The sequence below is a fragment of the Pieris brassicae genome, chromosome 8 (assembly GCF_905147105.1).
Source record: "Pieris brassicae chromosome 8, ilPieBrab1.1, whole genome shotgun sequence".
In the NCBI taxonomy this organism is placed as follows: Eukaryota; Metazoa; Arthropoda; class Insecta; order Lepidoptera; family Pieridae; genus Pieris; species Pieris brassicae.
The window spans coordinates 8824081-8842494 of NC_059672.1; the positions used below are offsets into that span (position 1 = coordinate 8824081).

General features: G+C 34.7%; 1 protein-coding gene across 1 annotated transcript; it reads right to left on the bottom strand.

Annotated features, from left to right (window-relative positions):
• Positions 1-13071: 13071 nt before the first annotated feature.
• On the bottom strand, positions 13072-17878 carry LOC123712816. Its single transcript, XM_045666093.1, has 2 exons — positions 17358-17878; positions 13072-13633 (listed from the first exon to the last, which is right to left on the bottom strand). The coding sequence occupies exons 1-2, from the start codon at positions 17703-17705 to the stop codon at positions 13172-13174; spliced, it is 810 nt and encodes a 269-aa protein (XP_045522049.1). The 5' UTR covers positions 17706-17878; the 3' UTR covers positions 13072-13171.
• Between the last annotated feature and the right edge of the window lie 536 nt (positions 17879-18414).

The window sequence follows — 18414 nt, forward strand, 5'->3', positions numbered from 1 at the left end:
ATTAGCATACTTATCAAATCGATTGCAACGAGTCACCCTTCCAAAATCCCAGCTGCCGACAATTGACACCCCTGTTGTTGCCAGGCGGCTGTGGCCTTGAATTGTTACGAGCGTACTACGCCATTTTTAATCAGAAAATGCTTTGTCAACGAAAGCTGTAGGTGACCCCTTCGGTCAAAGGGGTTACATTTCTGATGCATGTTTTTATTATTCCACCAAATGTTGGAAACGTTTTAACAGACATAGAAATTCTAGTAATAAGTGTCACCAAAATGTTAGCGCGGACTTTCTATATATTAATCAAAGTAAATTAGCTAGTCTTTCCTACGTTCTGTATTAAATTTGTTTGGCCTTATTTATCAGTCACATCTATTAAAACTATTTCACTACCATTTAATGACTTAACTGCCATTAATGGCGTCAATTTGTGTCTTGTGTTTAATTAATTATGTATATACAAATGAGAGCCGACACGGCGGGGTGGCTCGAGTGTCTAAGAGTAGCAACGAGGCAAATTTTAATTTTGATGAAATTATATACAAACATATACGAAATAAAATACTTGATAAATTAATAAAAAAATTGTACGTCGCATTTCTTATATGTATCAATAAGTGAAATAGATAACTTGATATCATATAAATATAAAAAATTTTTTTTGCTTAAACCTAAATTCGAGAGAATATCGAAAGGTTTACAAAAACACACAATTTGACAAAAATTTCACAATACTTTCGTTTTAAACCTACGATTTACTTCAGTAACCTTCAGAACCAACCAAACCCATTGAAATATATAAAAATATATAATATATATATAAAGTATATTCAAAATGGAGTAATTTATATTTAAAAAATCGAGTCTTCTTTTTGACAAGTAAACAGGAATGATATCATTAAATACCATTAAATAATAATGTACTTCCCTAAATCAAAAGGTTATCGTGTCTTTTAGATCACTTAAAATAAAAAAAACATTCACGAACAGAATAATAAAAAAATAATCTTATTTATAACAATGTTTTCAAAGATATCAAACTTAAGTTAGGGTTTCATAACTTACTTTCTACTAAGCATAACTTTATTTTAGCTTTAATAAAAGTGTAAGTATATAGTGTAAGTGTAATCTGTACTATACTTAGTATAGCCTGTACACAGATTACATTCTAGATGTAACCCTTATTAAATAAATGTCACATCTTTTTATATTACTTTTATATAATATCTCAACAAATACGTTTTTATTTCCACAAAGACTAAAGTTATAAGTACGATTTAGTAGATTTTAATATAATAAGCGAGTATAAACCGCAAAATGACCTCATAATTTGATTATTTTTAATGCCTGCTATTATTTAGCTATAGAAAATTAACTTTCTGAGTTATTAACTGTGATTTAATGGATTTTCGGGGGCAACTTGTTTTTAACTAATATTTATTGATATTAAAATTAGGCCTCATTTCGCAAGTTCTCTTTCGTAATTTATACGTCGCGTCAAAATCGTTGTTTTCAAGATTAATATTAAAATATATGTTGAATTCGTAATTTCGGGAAATGTTTTATTTTTTGTTTTTTTCTTTATGTGGTCCAAAGTTCAGATGAAGTGACGTGTTCACTGTACCTTACTTCATTTATTTTCTTTTGAAGTTAGATAATTATTCCTAATAGGTACTATGAGACAATATGTGTTTGTGTGTATGTGTGGTTATTAACCAGCATAATTTTCAGATTAATTTTCTTTTATAACTAAATAAACTACGTTAAATATTTTCTCATCCAATAAACTTAGGAGACTATTATTACTCATACCCATAAGATATTCGTGCTGGTGAGTAATGACAGAGCACTGCCACAAATAATGGTCTTGAACGTACAAATTTTCGAAAATGTGGGAAACTGTCAAATCATGTAAAATAATAATTAGAGCCAGTACGTGAACCCGTGACTGTGTACACAGACAAACAAGCGCCCTCTTATCTATATACTTAATTGGTTTTACCCAATAGGTCTACTATTTAACGTATAAAAATAATGTATTGGTATAAGTTCGTAAATGATGGCTTCTTAAGGGAATAACTACGACTCTGCCGCCGATTTCAGTGCTTGCGAATGCTTAGTAGGAAAAGGAAGACCTGTTTGGAAAAATATCACCGACGCCAAAATCACTAAATATAATTAAATTACGATATTATTAGTCTTATTAATTAGTGCATTACCAAAAGAATAAAAACAGATTTTGGATGTCGGGGCTAAAAGTCAAACTATACCTATATAGTATTTCAATTATACCCATAACGACTACAAATGTCAACCTCATTACATAATAAAATAATGAAATCGATAAAAACAGATTTGACTACTTTAGATAACATAAAATCAAATCCTACCTCTTTAAATATAAATAAAGATTGAAATTACACCTATTGTTTTCCGATAGACATTGTCATGTTCTTGTTTGTGCCTTAATTTCCTAGAAAACACGTCATAATTTGAATGTACGATTTGTAAGCGGTGGGACAGCACGTAATAGCCACACTTATTGTGACGTAACGCTGTTACCATGCGCACGCGCATCATATGACACAGTGTTACTCTTTCCACACATGTCCATAATGACGTGGTATATGCGGAAGTCCTAATGCTAAGTTTTCAAAACAGTTATAGCGATTTAATAATTAACTTTGTTTAATGCAATTCTGTTTATCTAAGCACTAAAGGATTACTCTGGGCTGCCTCAATATGTGGTAAAATGGTGTAATTAAATTGCATCATGATGGACACCTATCTATAGACTTGCAGTACTGACATTGGTGTTATGCCAAGTTAGGTGAGTTGTTAAGTAATAAATCCAATAACTCCCAATTGCGTTTCAATAATCTGCCTTTTGTGACTGACACACGAGGTTTATACACATGCTGCTTTCCTGACGACGTTTTCCACCATTGTCCAAGGTTGAGGGGATTGTTAATTGTGCACATAGAGAGTAACATTACAGTACACCTCAAGGCTTTGAATGGCACCCTTTAACCACTGCAAACACCTACATAAACAAGGAGTTTATTTTGTGAACCACTCACTTCAATTATGAAAATCAACATTTTCAAAACGCCTAATTAAATACTGAGTTATCTTAGTTTTATAGAATAAATTCAAAATATATAACTAAAATGGCGATATGGGCCTGTATTGAGGGCAGATAAAGTTATCTATGCAGAGCGGAGGTGAACGCGAAATGCAGACGTGACAAACGTCACTCGCCGCTTCTTTGCGTATTCATAGAAATGACTCAACTTTGACAAGAAAATCCGATGTTCCTTTGTTAATAACACTACTTTGCCTTTGTTGTCAACATCTTCACTGATTTCAGATGTAAAGAAGTCCTATACTTCTACTTGGATTGAAAAAGTTTAACAACACACACAGTAAATTATATGACTCACTGAAATTGTCATCGCATATTGATACTCACGTTGAACTGAGGACGGGGGTTTGATGTCCCTTATGTTAAACGCAAACATTTATCAAATATCTTTCCGTTGCGAGTTGTATTAACAATTATAAAATGCAAAATGCTTATTGACTGAAAACCTACAATTTATTGCTAATGTTGACATAAATGTATTTTTACTCGTCAATACGTAACCAATTGACCAATTCAGTTCTTCATAGTTCCATTTCTTTCCTCTTTCGATAATCGATACTGAATGATATTAGCCTTGAGTTATGCTGTAATTAGGAGTTATTCTAGAATCAGCCGGTCACGTACACACCAACGGTTAACTGACAGTTAAATAATAATTAATTTTAATCGTGCTGTAGTAGGTGATAATATTTAGTAACTCTTCAAATACCTAAGTCGATGTCAAATTCAAATCTTTATTGCAAGGCCCTTTGGTTAGGCACAGCATTATTGTGAGAGGGCATGCCTTTGAAGAAATTTATAGAAGAGAAACAACAAGGGTAAAATCTTAATTAGATTTCCTAATTATTGGTTGTGTTTGTATTATTAGGATTTCGTATCAATATTTGTAATTTAATAAGAGTTTCATAGTATTAATTAATTTAATATCCGTTTGACAGAAATGACAACTCTTAACCTTCCAGATGAATGGTGAAATAAAGTAATACGGATGATGAAATTTTTTCTTTCTTTACATTTTTTACGTCATAGATCTCGGCGTATTTACAATTATCTACCTTATAACGTGCCAATAAAGTTGAAAATACAATTAATGTAGGTGTGTTAGTGGTTGCTAGGTCAAAAAATGGCTCAACGGAAACTTATAGAAAAGAGGAAAAATACCCAATGAAAAGATTTTTTACACATGTTTATAATTACAACGAATGAGTCACAACTAGCTAGAATTATTATATCAGTGAAAAAGTCAAGGATGTAGAGTAATATATACCTAACTGCTCGTTACGAATTTATGTCTTCGTTTTTTGTTTCCACTTTTTATTTCTTTTAATATCTGTTTTACAGACTTGATTTTATGTTACATCACCACTTATAATAGTTATTGTAATAAAGGAATTACGGGCTCGAAACGATTTCTACTTTGATTTTACTAATTACTAATACATTATTTAAAATCCAAAATTTTATTCTATTTGTTGGTAGGCTTATCTTACACAATTACAATGATTAACAATTGCATCTTGATTTCACTATTTAATGTTTTATATGATTGCATCATGTCATAAGGAAAATTTAAACCATTTATTACGGGTAAATTTATGTTTCCGTATTTCTGACTAAGAGCGAAAAAAGTTATTCCTATGTCAGTCACTATTTCACTAGTTTATTATTGCATCTTTACTACATTTAATTCTAATAAATATGCCAAATAGTGGATGCATTCTTCTACAGGGAGAGAAGTAGTTACATTTGTAGCGAAAATTACGTATTACCTAAAGAATTCGATTTCCATTGAAACCAATATACACTTAAACCAGCATTACTAAAAGAGATGCAGCTATGTGTGCCTGCTGCTCGCGGGCCTTCCGGAAACGTCTGACTTGCGATGCGCTTGTCTTACAAACAAATTAACGTAATTATTCATGATATTATTAGTGTTATTTTTTCTGTCACGAATATCTTCATAATTCTACTGTATTTTATTCCATACTGATTCAAATTTTAAATAATATGCTTATAAATAAACAAGGTCGTAGATTACGTCACTCATTTTTTTAAGTATATTAAGCTGTAATTAAGGAAGATTCTATTTCAATGGCTTTTCAGTAAATTTGCCCAACGCTTAGCAACAGGTCGAAGTCTCAACCAAGAAAACGTTACGTGCAATGAAACAGACCGCTTCTCAGAATCGCGGAATCCACCACTTCTCGAGATAATATCGACCTAATTATCTCAACCTGATGACAAATTGCAATTATTGTATATTATTTACCGGTTTGAGAACTCGTTTTGTAATGTTTTATAGTCTATTATGTATTGTGTTTTATTTCACATTCCATCCGTATATTTTACTTAGAATATTTCATAATTTACAAAGTTATCATCCATGTATGGTGGTGGGTGGTGGGCAAACATCTCATCCGTTAAAAGTAATCAATGTTTATGTTTATTAGTGTAAAGACATCTTTTTAAATAGACAATTATTAATTTTACATTTACACCTTTAAAATAGATAGCAACGTCACCAAGGCCGCAGAACATAATGTTAATTAAGAAATATAAATATCAGAAACTAGTTTGTCATTTAAATATATATATATATAGTTATAGCGACGAACTAAAGGCGTAAGTAGTTTGTATGGAATTCGATATTGTTCTTCGAAAAGTCCTAGCGAGACCTTTGGTTCCTTCCTTCTTAGAACTCATTGTAAAATGACACTTTACAAGAAATAAGTAATTTTAAGTACAGAGCGACTACATGTTATTGTCAGTCAACGGGTTCACAGTTCATGAAATCTGCATTGTAGATTGTGCCTCGAAATTATACACGTGTCTGGCTTCTGGAGTTTAGCATTGACCCACAAATGTTTATCATATCCTTGTTTAACGTCATTTTGAATTTAACATTTTCATTATTTGAATCGTTATATATCATACTGGAATCGGTATTTCTACTTGGTATAAGGAGTATAAAGTATTTTCTTTAACTTGGGTATCATCAACATGAGTTATACTAAAAAGTTACGCGCAGGAACCTTCTTGTGTTTTATTGAGTTTAACCAAATGCAGAGGTTACTCTCTTAACCGTTCTTTGTCGAATACTAATTGTTTTTTTAACAATATCACCGCTATCTATTTATGGTTTTCCCAAAAAGAGAAGTTGGTTCTTATTTATCAAATCATACATGTCATTTTATGTCGGAATTTGTAGTGATCAAAATTATTTTCTGTCCAAAGCAATTAAAGCTAATAAAATTGAAGTTCAGCATACTTTTTTGCAGCAATGATTATATTTTTAGAACTTCCAATTAATTACGAATTGCTTAAAAATTATAAGCCATATTTCACTGATGCTTCATTGAAGCAATGGCTCAGCTCAGCAATGTACTAATTAATTTGAAGATTGATTTAAAACTAATTCAGTAAGGCCGAGTTTCGAGTGAAAGCTGTTTAGTCGTGTTTTTGAGCTGATCATCGGTTAGCAACAGGCGACCATTGAATAGAAAGTGCGCGTGCGCAGCTTTAATGCTGCATATCACTTTAATCCTCAAAGAACATGATGAACTTATCGCAATGCTCTTGCTGTACAGATTTCCAGACATTTCGTACATTTTACTTTAGCATTTAGTGATAATTCAATAATATAAAATAATAGGTAATAACATAAAAGCGAGCGACGTGCAACATTCGCTATTATTGCTAATGTTATCTATTTGTGCATTTTATAAAGATTGAACTAAACATTGTAATGTCAGTAATACTAAAATTACCTAATTCAAATAACACTTACAATATTTATAGGTTTTCATGAATGCATTTCACATAAAAAAATTATGTCGATGTGAGTCATATTTGTAACTGAAAAAAGTGAATCATGTATGTATGCACGTCAGCAATTTCACTAGACGAAGGTCGCGAATTGCGTGACACAAAGTGATTGTGTTCACGTGATTCATGCATTATAAATAGGTCAGTAAATGAGGGTACACCTTCCTTTGTTTTAACTATTGAATTATTTATCAAGAGACATCCATAAACACTTATATTATATTTGATTTAAATCACCTTCTAGAATCATCGGAAGAGTCGCTTCTCTGTTCTCCTGTTACAACGGCTCGGACCCATAGGTGATTGATATCATTTTAGAACAAAACTCAAACTCAAAGACTTCTGGGTTATTGATGCCCTGTTACCATTACTGTATTATTGGCAATTTTTCGAAATATTTGCTTTTATATATTTTTTTGCTTTCGCTTATAAAAAATATTGATGATTGACAAATCTATTTAGTAAAACCATTGTTTTACACACAAGCTGCACTTTGTTAATATTGCTACAAATTCAAATCGCATTATGCGAGGCGTCGGGTGTCAAAGACAGTGTCGAGTGTCGAGTTGCGGTGCCGGCATGTCTGAGGTGACTCTGCTTATGCACGCTGTGTAGCCTCCGAGACACTTAAGCATTTTATGTGCGTCTAGTTAGGTTGAAATGTAGTTAATTTCTACTTCTAGGTGCGTTGTTACCCTTTGCTCAGTATTTTAATCGACTCTTCTTTAAATTCGAAAAAAGGAGGTTATCAGTTTGACTTGTTGGAATTGGATAATGTTTCAGTATGATGATTTATTTAGGTGTAAGTATATACATATAAATATCATCATCATCAATGATTATACAGCCCCTTGTGGGCCTTAGCCTCCTGAAGTACACTTCGCCATCGCAATCTATCCAGAGCTTCCCGTTTCGAATTGCGAACCCCTATTGTTTCGAGGTCCTTCACAGCCTCGGTCTACCGGGTTTTCACTTGCCACCGAGTTGTGAGTACAGTAAGGACCTTGGGGTTCCGTCGTTCGCCATTCGGTGCACATGTCCCAGCCACTTGAGCCTATTGCACTTTGTGAATGGGACGACGTTGGCGTCGTCTAGGATGTTATAAAGTTTGTCATTGTAGCGAATACGCCCCGTCGTCGCAAACAGGACCAAAGTTTCTTCGAAGAATCTTCCACTCGAAAATTCGCTTATTGCTAAGGGGCCAGGTTTCAGAACCATAAGTGAATACTGGTCGCAGAAGAGTTTTGTACAAAACAAACATATGAATATATATATATATTCCACAAATTTCCCGGAACCTAAATGTCTTGAATTTGACTTTCTTATTGACTAAGGAAGCAATCCAAGTTTTAACAGAATTATTTTTGTAATTTTTGAGATATTTAGTAATTCGTAAAGTAAGGTCTGGATGTTAGTACAGATACAGACCTTACTTCTTTACAAATGACATCTATTAAGCCAACATATTTGGTTCGACTTTAAAATAGGGACAATACTTTTGTAATAAGATTTGTTAACAGATAACTGTCACGTTCGTGGTACGTGCACTGCGCGTGTGTGTATGTATATCTTATCTTTATCTTCATGTTATGTACTGCTTGTTCTACTGGTTGGCTTCGTTTTATAGTTAAAAATACAAAATGAAGTTTATAAGTTGATGTCCGCGACTTTATCTGCTTTCATTCAGAAGGAGAAAATAGTAACGTACCAAAAGATGTTTTAATAAATATATGTACCATTATAGGTTATTAATACAATTTATATTGATGCCTACAAACATCAATATATATATTAAGAAACTAATGCTCAAGCACTATATGCCTCCTGTAAAAACTCATCTCATAGAAATCTCAAATATTTTAATGAAAATTGTCAGTGTTGCGCATAGCTACAGGCGCCGTAAGACTTTTCTCTTGACTCTGTCAAACTTGTACTACAAACTTCTACCATGGAACCTTGTATGATTCGAATTTGAACCTTGAAATTCTAATAGAAGCTAATGATAAATTTAGTTAATTGTATTAATAAAATAACGCTTGACGTCAATCGTATTTTGATACAGATTTAGCCATTGTGACGCAAATTGCATTGTTTTAGCAATAAACATATAAACAAGAAACAGTAATTAGATCGGGTCATTATCATTAATTGTCAAGTTTAATGTAACGGCTATTCAATCTAGATAATCAAAATAGATTATAAAAGTAGCCTAGAATTCTAAATCTTTGCGTACTCTATAAAACCGCACTGAACCTATATAGAATAATGGGGATCACTTTGTCCTAACCGAAATTTGTTAGTAATTCAGAACACAAAAGCGAAAATTAATTTATTTCAGTGATTTGGTTTAATCGTTGCTGTAGCGAAGCCTTTATTTTTTACTTCAAATGAAGAAAGGATAAATGCAAATGTATTATAATTACCGACTGTGTGAGCAATAATAAGTGTGACTCATAAAAACAATTATATTATTTTCCATTTACATCCACACGTTGTGCTGTTCAAACATTTTAAGTACATGTAAATTAGGTAATTTATTCTCGGCACGAGGTCGTATTGACCTCCTCAAGTGCGAGAGTCGGCTGGACTGATATCGATGGATTTCGCATGATTCTGTATGTGTGGTAAGATTCAGTTTTTGCCAAAATCAAACCAAGGTAACCAAGGTTTTTTTTTAAACAAAACAAGGGGCAAATTGGCAAACGCCGCCACCCATGGGCACTCACGTTGGCCAGAAGGCTCGTGAGTGCATCGTCGGCGTAGGTCCAGCAACGCTCTAAAGTGCTAGACCTTATTCCTCTTCTTCTACCTACTTTTTCAATTATCATTACAAAAAGATGACTTACCAGACTACTAAGAGTTTCTTTGCATTTCGATTTTTCTGTTATTTTAGAAAAAGGTTTCTTTCTTGTAGTCGGTGTAGAACTATAGTTGTCCAGAAGCATACGTGACTTTCATGAGTATAATAAAAGTGTGAACGAGACGACGAGCGGATATTGTTTGTGGGCGAGAGGGACGGCAGCAGGGTGAAGGACCTCACCTGCTGGTTTACTCAATGCTCCTTTGCATTACGTAAATAATTTGATAACATTTTGATAAGTTTTATAGCCGGCTTCATAGCTGTTTCGTTTGATAGTGATGGCCTTAGAATTCAACATTCGCCCGTCGATTAATAGATTAGTGAATGCATTTTATTATCGTGTTTTATTCGCAGTAGTAATGATTTAATATGAAATTTAGTCACTTAAAACTGATTGTCATAGGGCAATTGGGCAGAAGCTGTCTTCATCTCTGAGAACTTTTCCTATTAAAATAAAAGGAAAACCGAGATTCCTATGCTTATGAAATGGGTATTTCCATATCGTCAGATAACTGGGGTGTTAGCGAAGTCACGTATAAAAATATTATTAATTTGGAGAGACTTGTGTCACTATGCACGTACTCACTACAGACATGTTGGCGTTTAAAAGGTATGCAAATCATTGACGTAACAATATAGTATATAAGTCTCAGTATATGGCTAAGAATACTCTTGTTCAGCGATTTAGATTGAAAAGTCAAACCAAACCAAAGTCGCTTATGTATACGAGTTAAAAGGACCTATCTTGAATGCTCTGCTGAATAATGTTTCGCAAACGTCGGCTGAACTCTCCTGAACCTTCCCTTTGACCGAATCCTAAGGGCCAGGTGAATTTAAAACATTCTTAAACATTCATTTCTCATTCTTTTCCTGTTATTGTTATCTTTCCAAAAAATTTGCACTTTTACGCACCCAACTAGCCCCGAAAGAGCTGCGTACGTGCAACACTACACGCTGCGCACGCGCATTGAACATTATCTTTTGCAGTTATTTTGAGCTCTCGGAATGTCAATGCTCTCTATATAGCCGCAATGTGCCCACACACATTATAGTAATTCTTTTTTAAACAAAAGCATCTTGAATGAAGCGTCGTCGTTCTAGAAGGTCTATCATTTATTCTTTCAACATATAAAGAATTGGATATTCTTTATATATTTCTATAATCACAGAAGTGCCACCGCACTGCATAAAAAGTGATGATCACCAAGAAAAAATATTGCTATAAATGCATAATGATGAGTGATGGAGAATATGACTCTATGATTATAAAGCAATCAGTTTTCTAACTTCATTTCAAACCCACGAATTATGCACTTCTGGGTTGAATATGGCGAAGATCTTCATAAGAAATTCGGTTCCAGTTTCGGCTTACCACTTTTGTTTATCTCACAATGTCTAATCTTACGTAAATATAATTATTATATGACGTAACGTGTTATTTTGTACACTGTACCCAGTTCTATTCCCGACTATGGTCCTTAAGACCTAAATTTGCTTAGTTAAGACCGCTCTCAAGATAAGCCAACAAGTAAACAAGATTAGTGTTGATATAGAGATAATACATAAATGTGTGTTTGTCGATAGGCAACTACTGACGTACGCTCTTTTTCATCGAAACGTCGTTTATGGAAACAACAACATTATGCCTTCGCGATAGGGTCTAGGTGACTGCATTAATAAAATTGGAAACGCGTCGATAAGAAAACAAATTTATTATTTATACTAAGTGAAGAAATATAGAGCTTAAAGTAAAAACATAAGGTATTGTTAACCGTCGATGTAATATTGTCAAGGTAATACCTAGGTCACACCGTGTTGAAGAAAAATAGCCCGTATGAGCATGTAATTAAAATACAAGTGAAAATGTCGTAAGACCTATATTAAGAGCTGGCGACGAGGTGTCTGTTGTTTTCGATATTGGCAACGATTGATAATACTATACAGGTAGCTCATTTGATTACAGTGTGATTTGACTTAGCGTGTTTCCACGTAGTCTTTAATAATATGATTTGTTTTGGGACATCTGGAGTTCCCAGAAACGTCATTTCACAGCGACAAACTTACATATATATTATATTCAAACACTTGTTTTGCTCAAAGCTGGAATAATAATACAATAATGTATGTTCATCTTTTTACTATCAAAGATAATCCAGAATTAAGCATAAAATATACACGGACAAAAATAATAAAGAGAGAATAAGAAATCGTGATATCGCATAATCTAGAAAGATCGGCCCACTAATGCATATAACACTGTTCAAAACAAAGGAATTCACACAGTTTTATATCATTTTCATCAGCAAAAACCAGTGAATACTGAATTGATGAAATCTCAAAAAGAAAACGTCTATTTAATTCAGATTATTATTATTTATGGGCTGAATATCGTGATTAACGAATAAACACATCAGTGACGCGTTAGGACTAGTTCCAGATAATAACATTTATGAAGTAATCAAGGTCAGATCGGAAGCAACGTGAGATATACAGCATACATAGGTACTAGCAATAGGTATTGCTAGTGTTGCTGTGTGTTTGCACATAAAATCAACTTCAATGTTTTTAAGTTATTAAAATCTAAATAATATCGCGATCTAGATTACAATGATAAAGTTGTTTTTTAACCTTCAGTGCAGAAATATAATCTATTTGTAACAACTTGCGGCCAATTCACGAACCTGAGCTCGCTGGTACTCGTACACGGTAAGTCGGTACCTGTAAGACTCGAGTGCATCGCGCTTATGACGTCAAATGGCGTGATGCTTTTACTAAAAACAGTGTTATACACGACTTAACTAATAAACCATAATTCATTACGGCTTTAGCAAACCTATTTACGTGTTATACTGAGTTTAAAGCGGACATGAACATCGAGCTATCACGTTAGCTGTGATGCAAATCATTTATAAAGAAAGTAATTGCTTTTGTACATTGCTGATTTCAATAGCATTGACAAATAATTGGACACTTAAAAAACACGATGCAGACAAAATTAGCTGTAATTTCAGTGAACGCTAATATTGAGTGATGACGCCCCGTGCTTGTTGGCGCGTAGGCAGTTCTAGACGCATGATTGATGTAAAAAGTTGAGGAAAACTGTGTTAACATCGCGTGTTAACATCTTATTACATCTGACGGTCTGATTTTTTTATTAATCGGATCCTATCTACATTTCCCAGTATTATCATGCGGAAACACCAATCTCGTAGTGGAAAACTTTTTATAAAATAAAAGGAATAGCGAGAATTTCTATATTTTATTTCTATAAAATATTCACATCCAACCTCTGTCCATTTGGAAAAGTCCCTTCATCCGTTTTCAATATTTAAAAACTGTTATAATCACTTTTCACAGTCGTCACTATCACCGATGATCAAAGGATTCTTCTCTACTACAAACGACGAACTATTGTATTTCTTCATCTCTTGTTCGAACAATATGTTATTGATGGCTTGCTTGATCATAGACCGCGTCCGCTCATCATGCTTACGCAGTGATACCGCGATATATTCTCCGAAACTATCACATTCATCTTTCCCTTTAACCGGTGAAGGATTGACATACGGTTCTGTCAAGCTTCTGTCCCTCTCGCGCGTAAGAAAGTGCCTTTTAAAAGAGGGTCGTGTAGTTCGAACCGCTCTTGGCTTTCTGTAGTGCAATACTCTTTTTGGCGGCGGCTCGTCTTCAGGTTCATTTTTGATAATTATTGCCTCCTGAATAAACTCAGTGTCGTCGTCGGAATTATCAGTGTTGCCATCGTGATCTTGATCGTTAACTTCCTCAACGTTTTCATCGACTTGTTTCTGAAATAAGACGAAAAACTGATTATGAAGAGTTTGCATAATTCTTAGATACGTCTGTCCCATGTACTTGGCGTATATGTAAAACGTCCTGGAATTTGACACAACATTACTTTAAAAATACCATTCGAATAAGAGGTTTTTCTATCCAGGGTATTTTTTTCATTTAATATCTTTATTCTTCCGCATAGATGTTTTAATTACTGGTAGTTAGAGACAAACAATGGGCTCTCGATAATTTGAAATATATTTTCAGTCCCTTGAAAAATACTCGATAAATTGAATAAACTCAATGTTGGTCCCTCGGTAATTTGAAGTTAAAGGAGTATCTTGCACGCCAACATGCAATAATTTGCAGTCCGACCTCCTCTACTCTCTATAATTTGAGGTGTTTATCATGCTCAGACCTGTCAATTGTTTACATAAATGAGATATAGGTATGTTCGCATTCCTTTTAATGTAATGTTTGATGACATCACGACAATGATAGACTGAAGTCGCTCAATTAAAAATAGATTACGGACTTCTTTTCAAAATAAAAATTTGTATTTAATTGTTAATATATAAATAATGAATTACGAATTTTGATCAAACTCTTATTTAATAGTAAAAGCCGAAATATAATTTAAACACTATTTATTTTGAACTGTAAGCAATTTATCTCTGATTCCTTGAGTTTCAAATTATCGAGAGTCAATTGTATATTACGTAAGTTTGAAGGGTTTCCTGCGCAGACGAGTTTCGCTTCTTGCTCGCCTTTAGGTTTTTTACGTGAGTTGGCAAAAAGCTCAGAAGGTCATAGAGGAACCAATGAGTCTTAATCCCGAGCAGAACTCTGGACCTCTCGCGGCGGTGTGACGCGAAGATTGACTTAAATTTTTTCTTCAAATCAGTTACGCTGTAGCTAAACTTTGTCGCGATTTCTAACCACGCCTCGTACCTTGAGGTTTTTACCCGGTACAAGTCATGTTCAGGGTCCCACAACACCGGGCGGGCCTTGAATTCGTTTACCACACGAATCACTTGTTCGTTGCATAGTATATGTTCCTCTCTAAGTGACATGGTTCTTTGGACTTATTTGGCCGAACGTTACGAGAAGACATTTGCGCATGCGGTTACATGATACGCGATACGTTCGCTCTGGCGCGCGGCGAGCGGGGACTGGCTCGCGGAGAGATTTCAGCGCGGCTCGGCTGCGCTCAGTGTTCGTTCGATGAGAGGCTGGGTTGGGTGTAATGCTATAGAGGTTTTTTTCTCCTTATCAGTTGCCGTCATTTGGGGAACATTCAGGCTTCTGCATTCTATAAATTATATAGCTGTAATAATTAACAATGCGAATAAAGTAACGACTCTACTGTAAGAGTTGTTGTATGTATGGCATACTGTTAGTTAGTTTTATTTCCATCAACGCTCTTAGTTATTCGTAATCCTAGGGGATCGCCACGCCGCGCTAAACGACATAATATGCCGCTCTCTTGCCTCCTTCAATGTTCCAGCAATTTTGGAGCCAACAGGCATGGCATGGCAAGCGGCCGGATCGGATGTCTTTGTTCCCTCGGAAAATGGGACGGGCTTAAATATGGGCTGCTAATTGTGTGGAAACGTCCCGTCTCACCTCCTTCAGACAAGCAAGAAAGCTGGGGCAACCGCAGAGCAGGTAGAAAATAATAAACGTCACAAATATAAGAGTCTTTCCTCCAATTTCGATTTCGTTCCCTTTGGAGTAGAGACTCTTGGGCCGTCGGTTACAAGCGCACAAGCGCTTATTAAAGATTTAAGTTGGCGCCTGGTATATGGTACCGGTGACCCCAGAGCTGGTGCTTTCCTCGCTCAATCAGTAAGTATCGCAATACAGCGAGGAAATGCTGCCAGCGTTAAAGATACACAGCCAACCAAAGACCAAAGTTTTTAAATTTTTTTTAATAATTTTTCATGATTACTTTGTAGGTTAAGAAAGTTGTAAATATTGTTTAATTGTATTTTATATCTAATAAAATACTTTAGATCTTAAATTATTTGTTATTTAATGTAGCGTATACAGCAGTAAACAATTAATTAAGAATGAGGCCCGTAGCTCGTAACAAGTTGACGACATCTCAAGACATTTATTGCAACAATTTGATCAACATTCAACACTGACCGAGTCTGAATAGATTCTATTGTCTGAGACCCTCGTCTCGTCTCTAAATTAAATTCTATCCCCAACATTCGTCTAATTTATGTTTTCAACGCATTTACCTCTAATTACATATTACAAAGCTGTAGTATGTATAAACTGAATTGTCATTCTCAGTACATATGAGGATTATTTGTAAGTAGTAAGAAAAGTATACGAATTATTTGAATCCGCCAGTTCAAAGTTCTCTATTCTATTGTTTATAAGTATATTTCTGCTACTGTTTGATTGATTTTATTGAGAAAGAATTCAATGAAAATAATTAATTTTAATGATGACTAAATCTCAGGGTTTTGACGAACCTAAAAGTACTTTTTGCTTCTATGAGAGATGTATGAATCAAGTAGTGCACAAGAAACACTAGATATCATTTATTTAATTTGAAAGCACACAAATTACGACCATTCGTAAAATGAACAAGAAATCCGGCCCCCGACTAGTAAGTTATATTCTGATGGAAAATATTGTAATTGTAGCATGTTCAATGGCACGAAGATAGCACTAAGTTATTTACTTTGAAACTGTTTTTATAACCTTTGAAAGGGTAGTGTGGCGCAAATCATCCTAATGAGTAGTACAACAATTATTATAAATCTAATTATTTTAATAAAATAAAGAGAATTAAACCAATTGAGTGAGAGATTCTACCTAGTTAGTTAATAATAGTGCCAAGAAGATTATAAAACAGGCGGTCTGTCTGAACGCACGGCCGGATTTAATTTTTTTAAATACATTTTAACTTTTAAAAAAGTTTTAAAGATTGAAGTTTTTCCATCAAAAATATAAGGTTTTTTAATACTATCAACAGCATCTCAACATGTCTTGGTATAACTTATTAACGAACCCTTTAATAATAATGAACTTTATGATAATATTTGTAAATTGATTTTTGAATGAGAAAACTTTGTTGAAGTTGAATCTGTTGGAGCTTTCTAATTTTGAGGGGACTGAGTTCTGGCTCTGGCGAGGGGCCATTACAAAACACTTTCTTAATTTTCACAATATTTTAGGTGTAAATATCACTAAGATGTTACGCTACGCTCGCCAAAACAGCCCGAGCTAAGCTGTAAAGGCCCTTAAGGCCAAGAGATTCCATTCTTAAAAAAAATCATCGTCTGCCTCTAATAGAGAAGTCCTAACAAATAACAGAAAACAATATTTTTATATAAAATTTAAACAGGTATTCCAATATTCTAAACTAAAACTTTTTCTTCACCACACAAGTGTTGCCTGCCATTATTTAAATATTAAAACTCCAACAGAATCGATGTAATGCAAAGTTTTTCTGAGATATAAACGGTGCTATTTAAATACACGTACGTACAGCCTATACAAGGCTTAGTACACTGACAGAAGTACCCGATTTTCCTTTACTAAAAAATATATTTAAATTAAGTAATTATTAGATTACCCAAAGGTTATAATACATATGTTACACAATAATTTAAACATTTCAAAGGAATGTATCAGATCAGATCGTTCTTTTAGAATGTCAAAATCAGTTTGAGTTCTTGGTAATCGTAGCCTGCTTTTGGGCTTAGAATACATTACATGAGACTCGACGGTTTTCGAAGACGCCTTTCTATTAGGACTGGACAGATTCTGGATATGGCTCGGCAAAAAACTCAACATGTCATAGAGGAACCACTTGGATTTATTTCCATGGCGAACTTTTCCCTTCTCGCGTCGATGTGACGCGAAAATCGAGTTGAATTTCCTTCTCAAATCCACTATATCGCAGTCGAATATCGCTGCGATCTCTGACCACGCCTCGTATTTGGCGGTGTGTATCCTGTACAGGTCGTGTTCGGGGTCCCACAGCATTGGGCGAGCCTTAAACTCGTTCACCATTCGCAAAACTTGCTCGTTCGACAAGATCAGTTCGTCTTGAAGGGGCATCGTCAATCGAACCTTAATGGACGAATGTATTACACCATCCTTAACGTCGTCGAGCCGTTATCGAACAATTATTCTAATTATTACGCGAACAAAGTTGTGATGTATTTTGTACGTTACGTGATACGCGAGACGTTCGTTTACGCTCGCGTCGAGCGTGCACTGGCGTCCGTTGATCGGTGCGGCTCGGACGTGTTCGGCGCTTGTTCGATAAGCGACGTACGCCTTCCTCGTTCGTGTTACTTACATCGTTTAGGATTAAATGATGTAGAATGTTATAGCTTCGTTATCTTATTCCCCTATTAAGTTGAGTGACATTTGTACACTTATCTATATATTTAGTAACCAAATGTATTCTTAAAATGTCAACATGTTTGTAAATACGTTATATACCTGACGAAAAAGCAATTTAACACGAAATTAAGAGAATAGGCCACGTCCCTATTCCGTACAATCGGTGAGCTCATCCCTTCGATCATCAAACGGTTCGGCGGCAGCTTATCGCAGATGATTACCGGCGGGGTTGGAGACTCACAAAGGGACGCATTTGTGTCGCTGAATTTACGAGGCACTTTTACGACTGCCAAATAGCTAGATGCTTTCGGAGGGCGGTCCGGGCTTCACTGGTGCCGGTCGTCCAAGGAATACGTAAAGGAATTGTTCAGTATTGTTTTGTTGCGCAAAGTAAACATATTTATGGATACATGAGGTC

Excerpts from the sequence above, each read along its gene's own strand:
- LOC123712816 (XM_045666093.1), bottom strand. The coding sequence starts at position 17,705 with ATGCCCCTTCAAGACGAACTGATCTTGTCGAACGAGCAAGTTTTGCGA. Across the intron at positions 13,634-17,357 it reads CGAAAACCGTCGAGTCTCAT|AAACAAGTCGATGAAAACGT; the intron begins GTAATGTATTCT and ends GTCTTATTTCAG.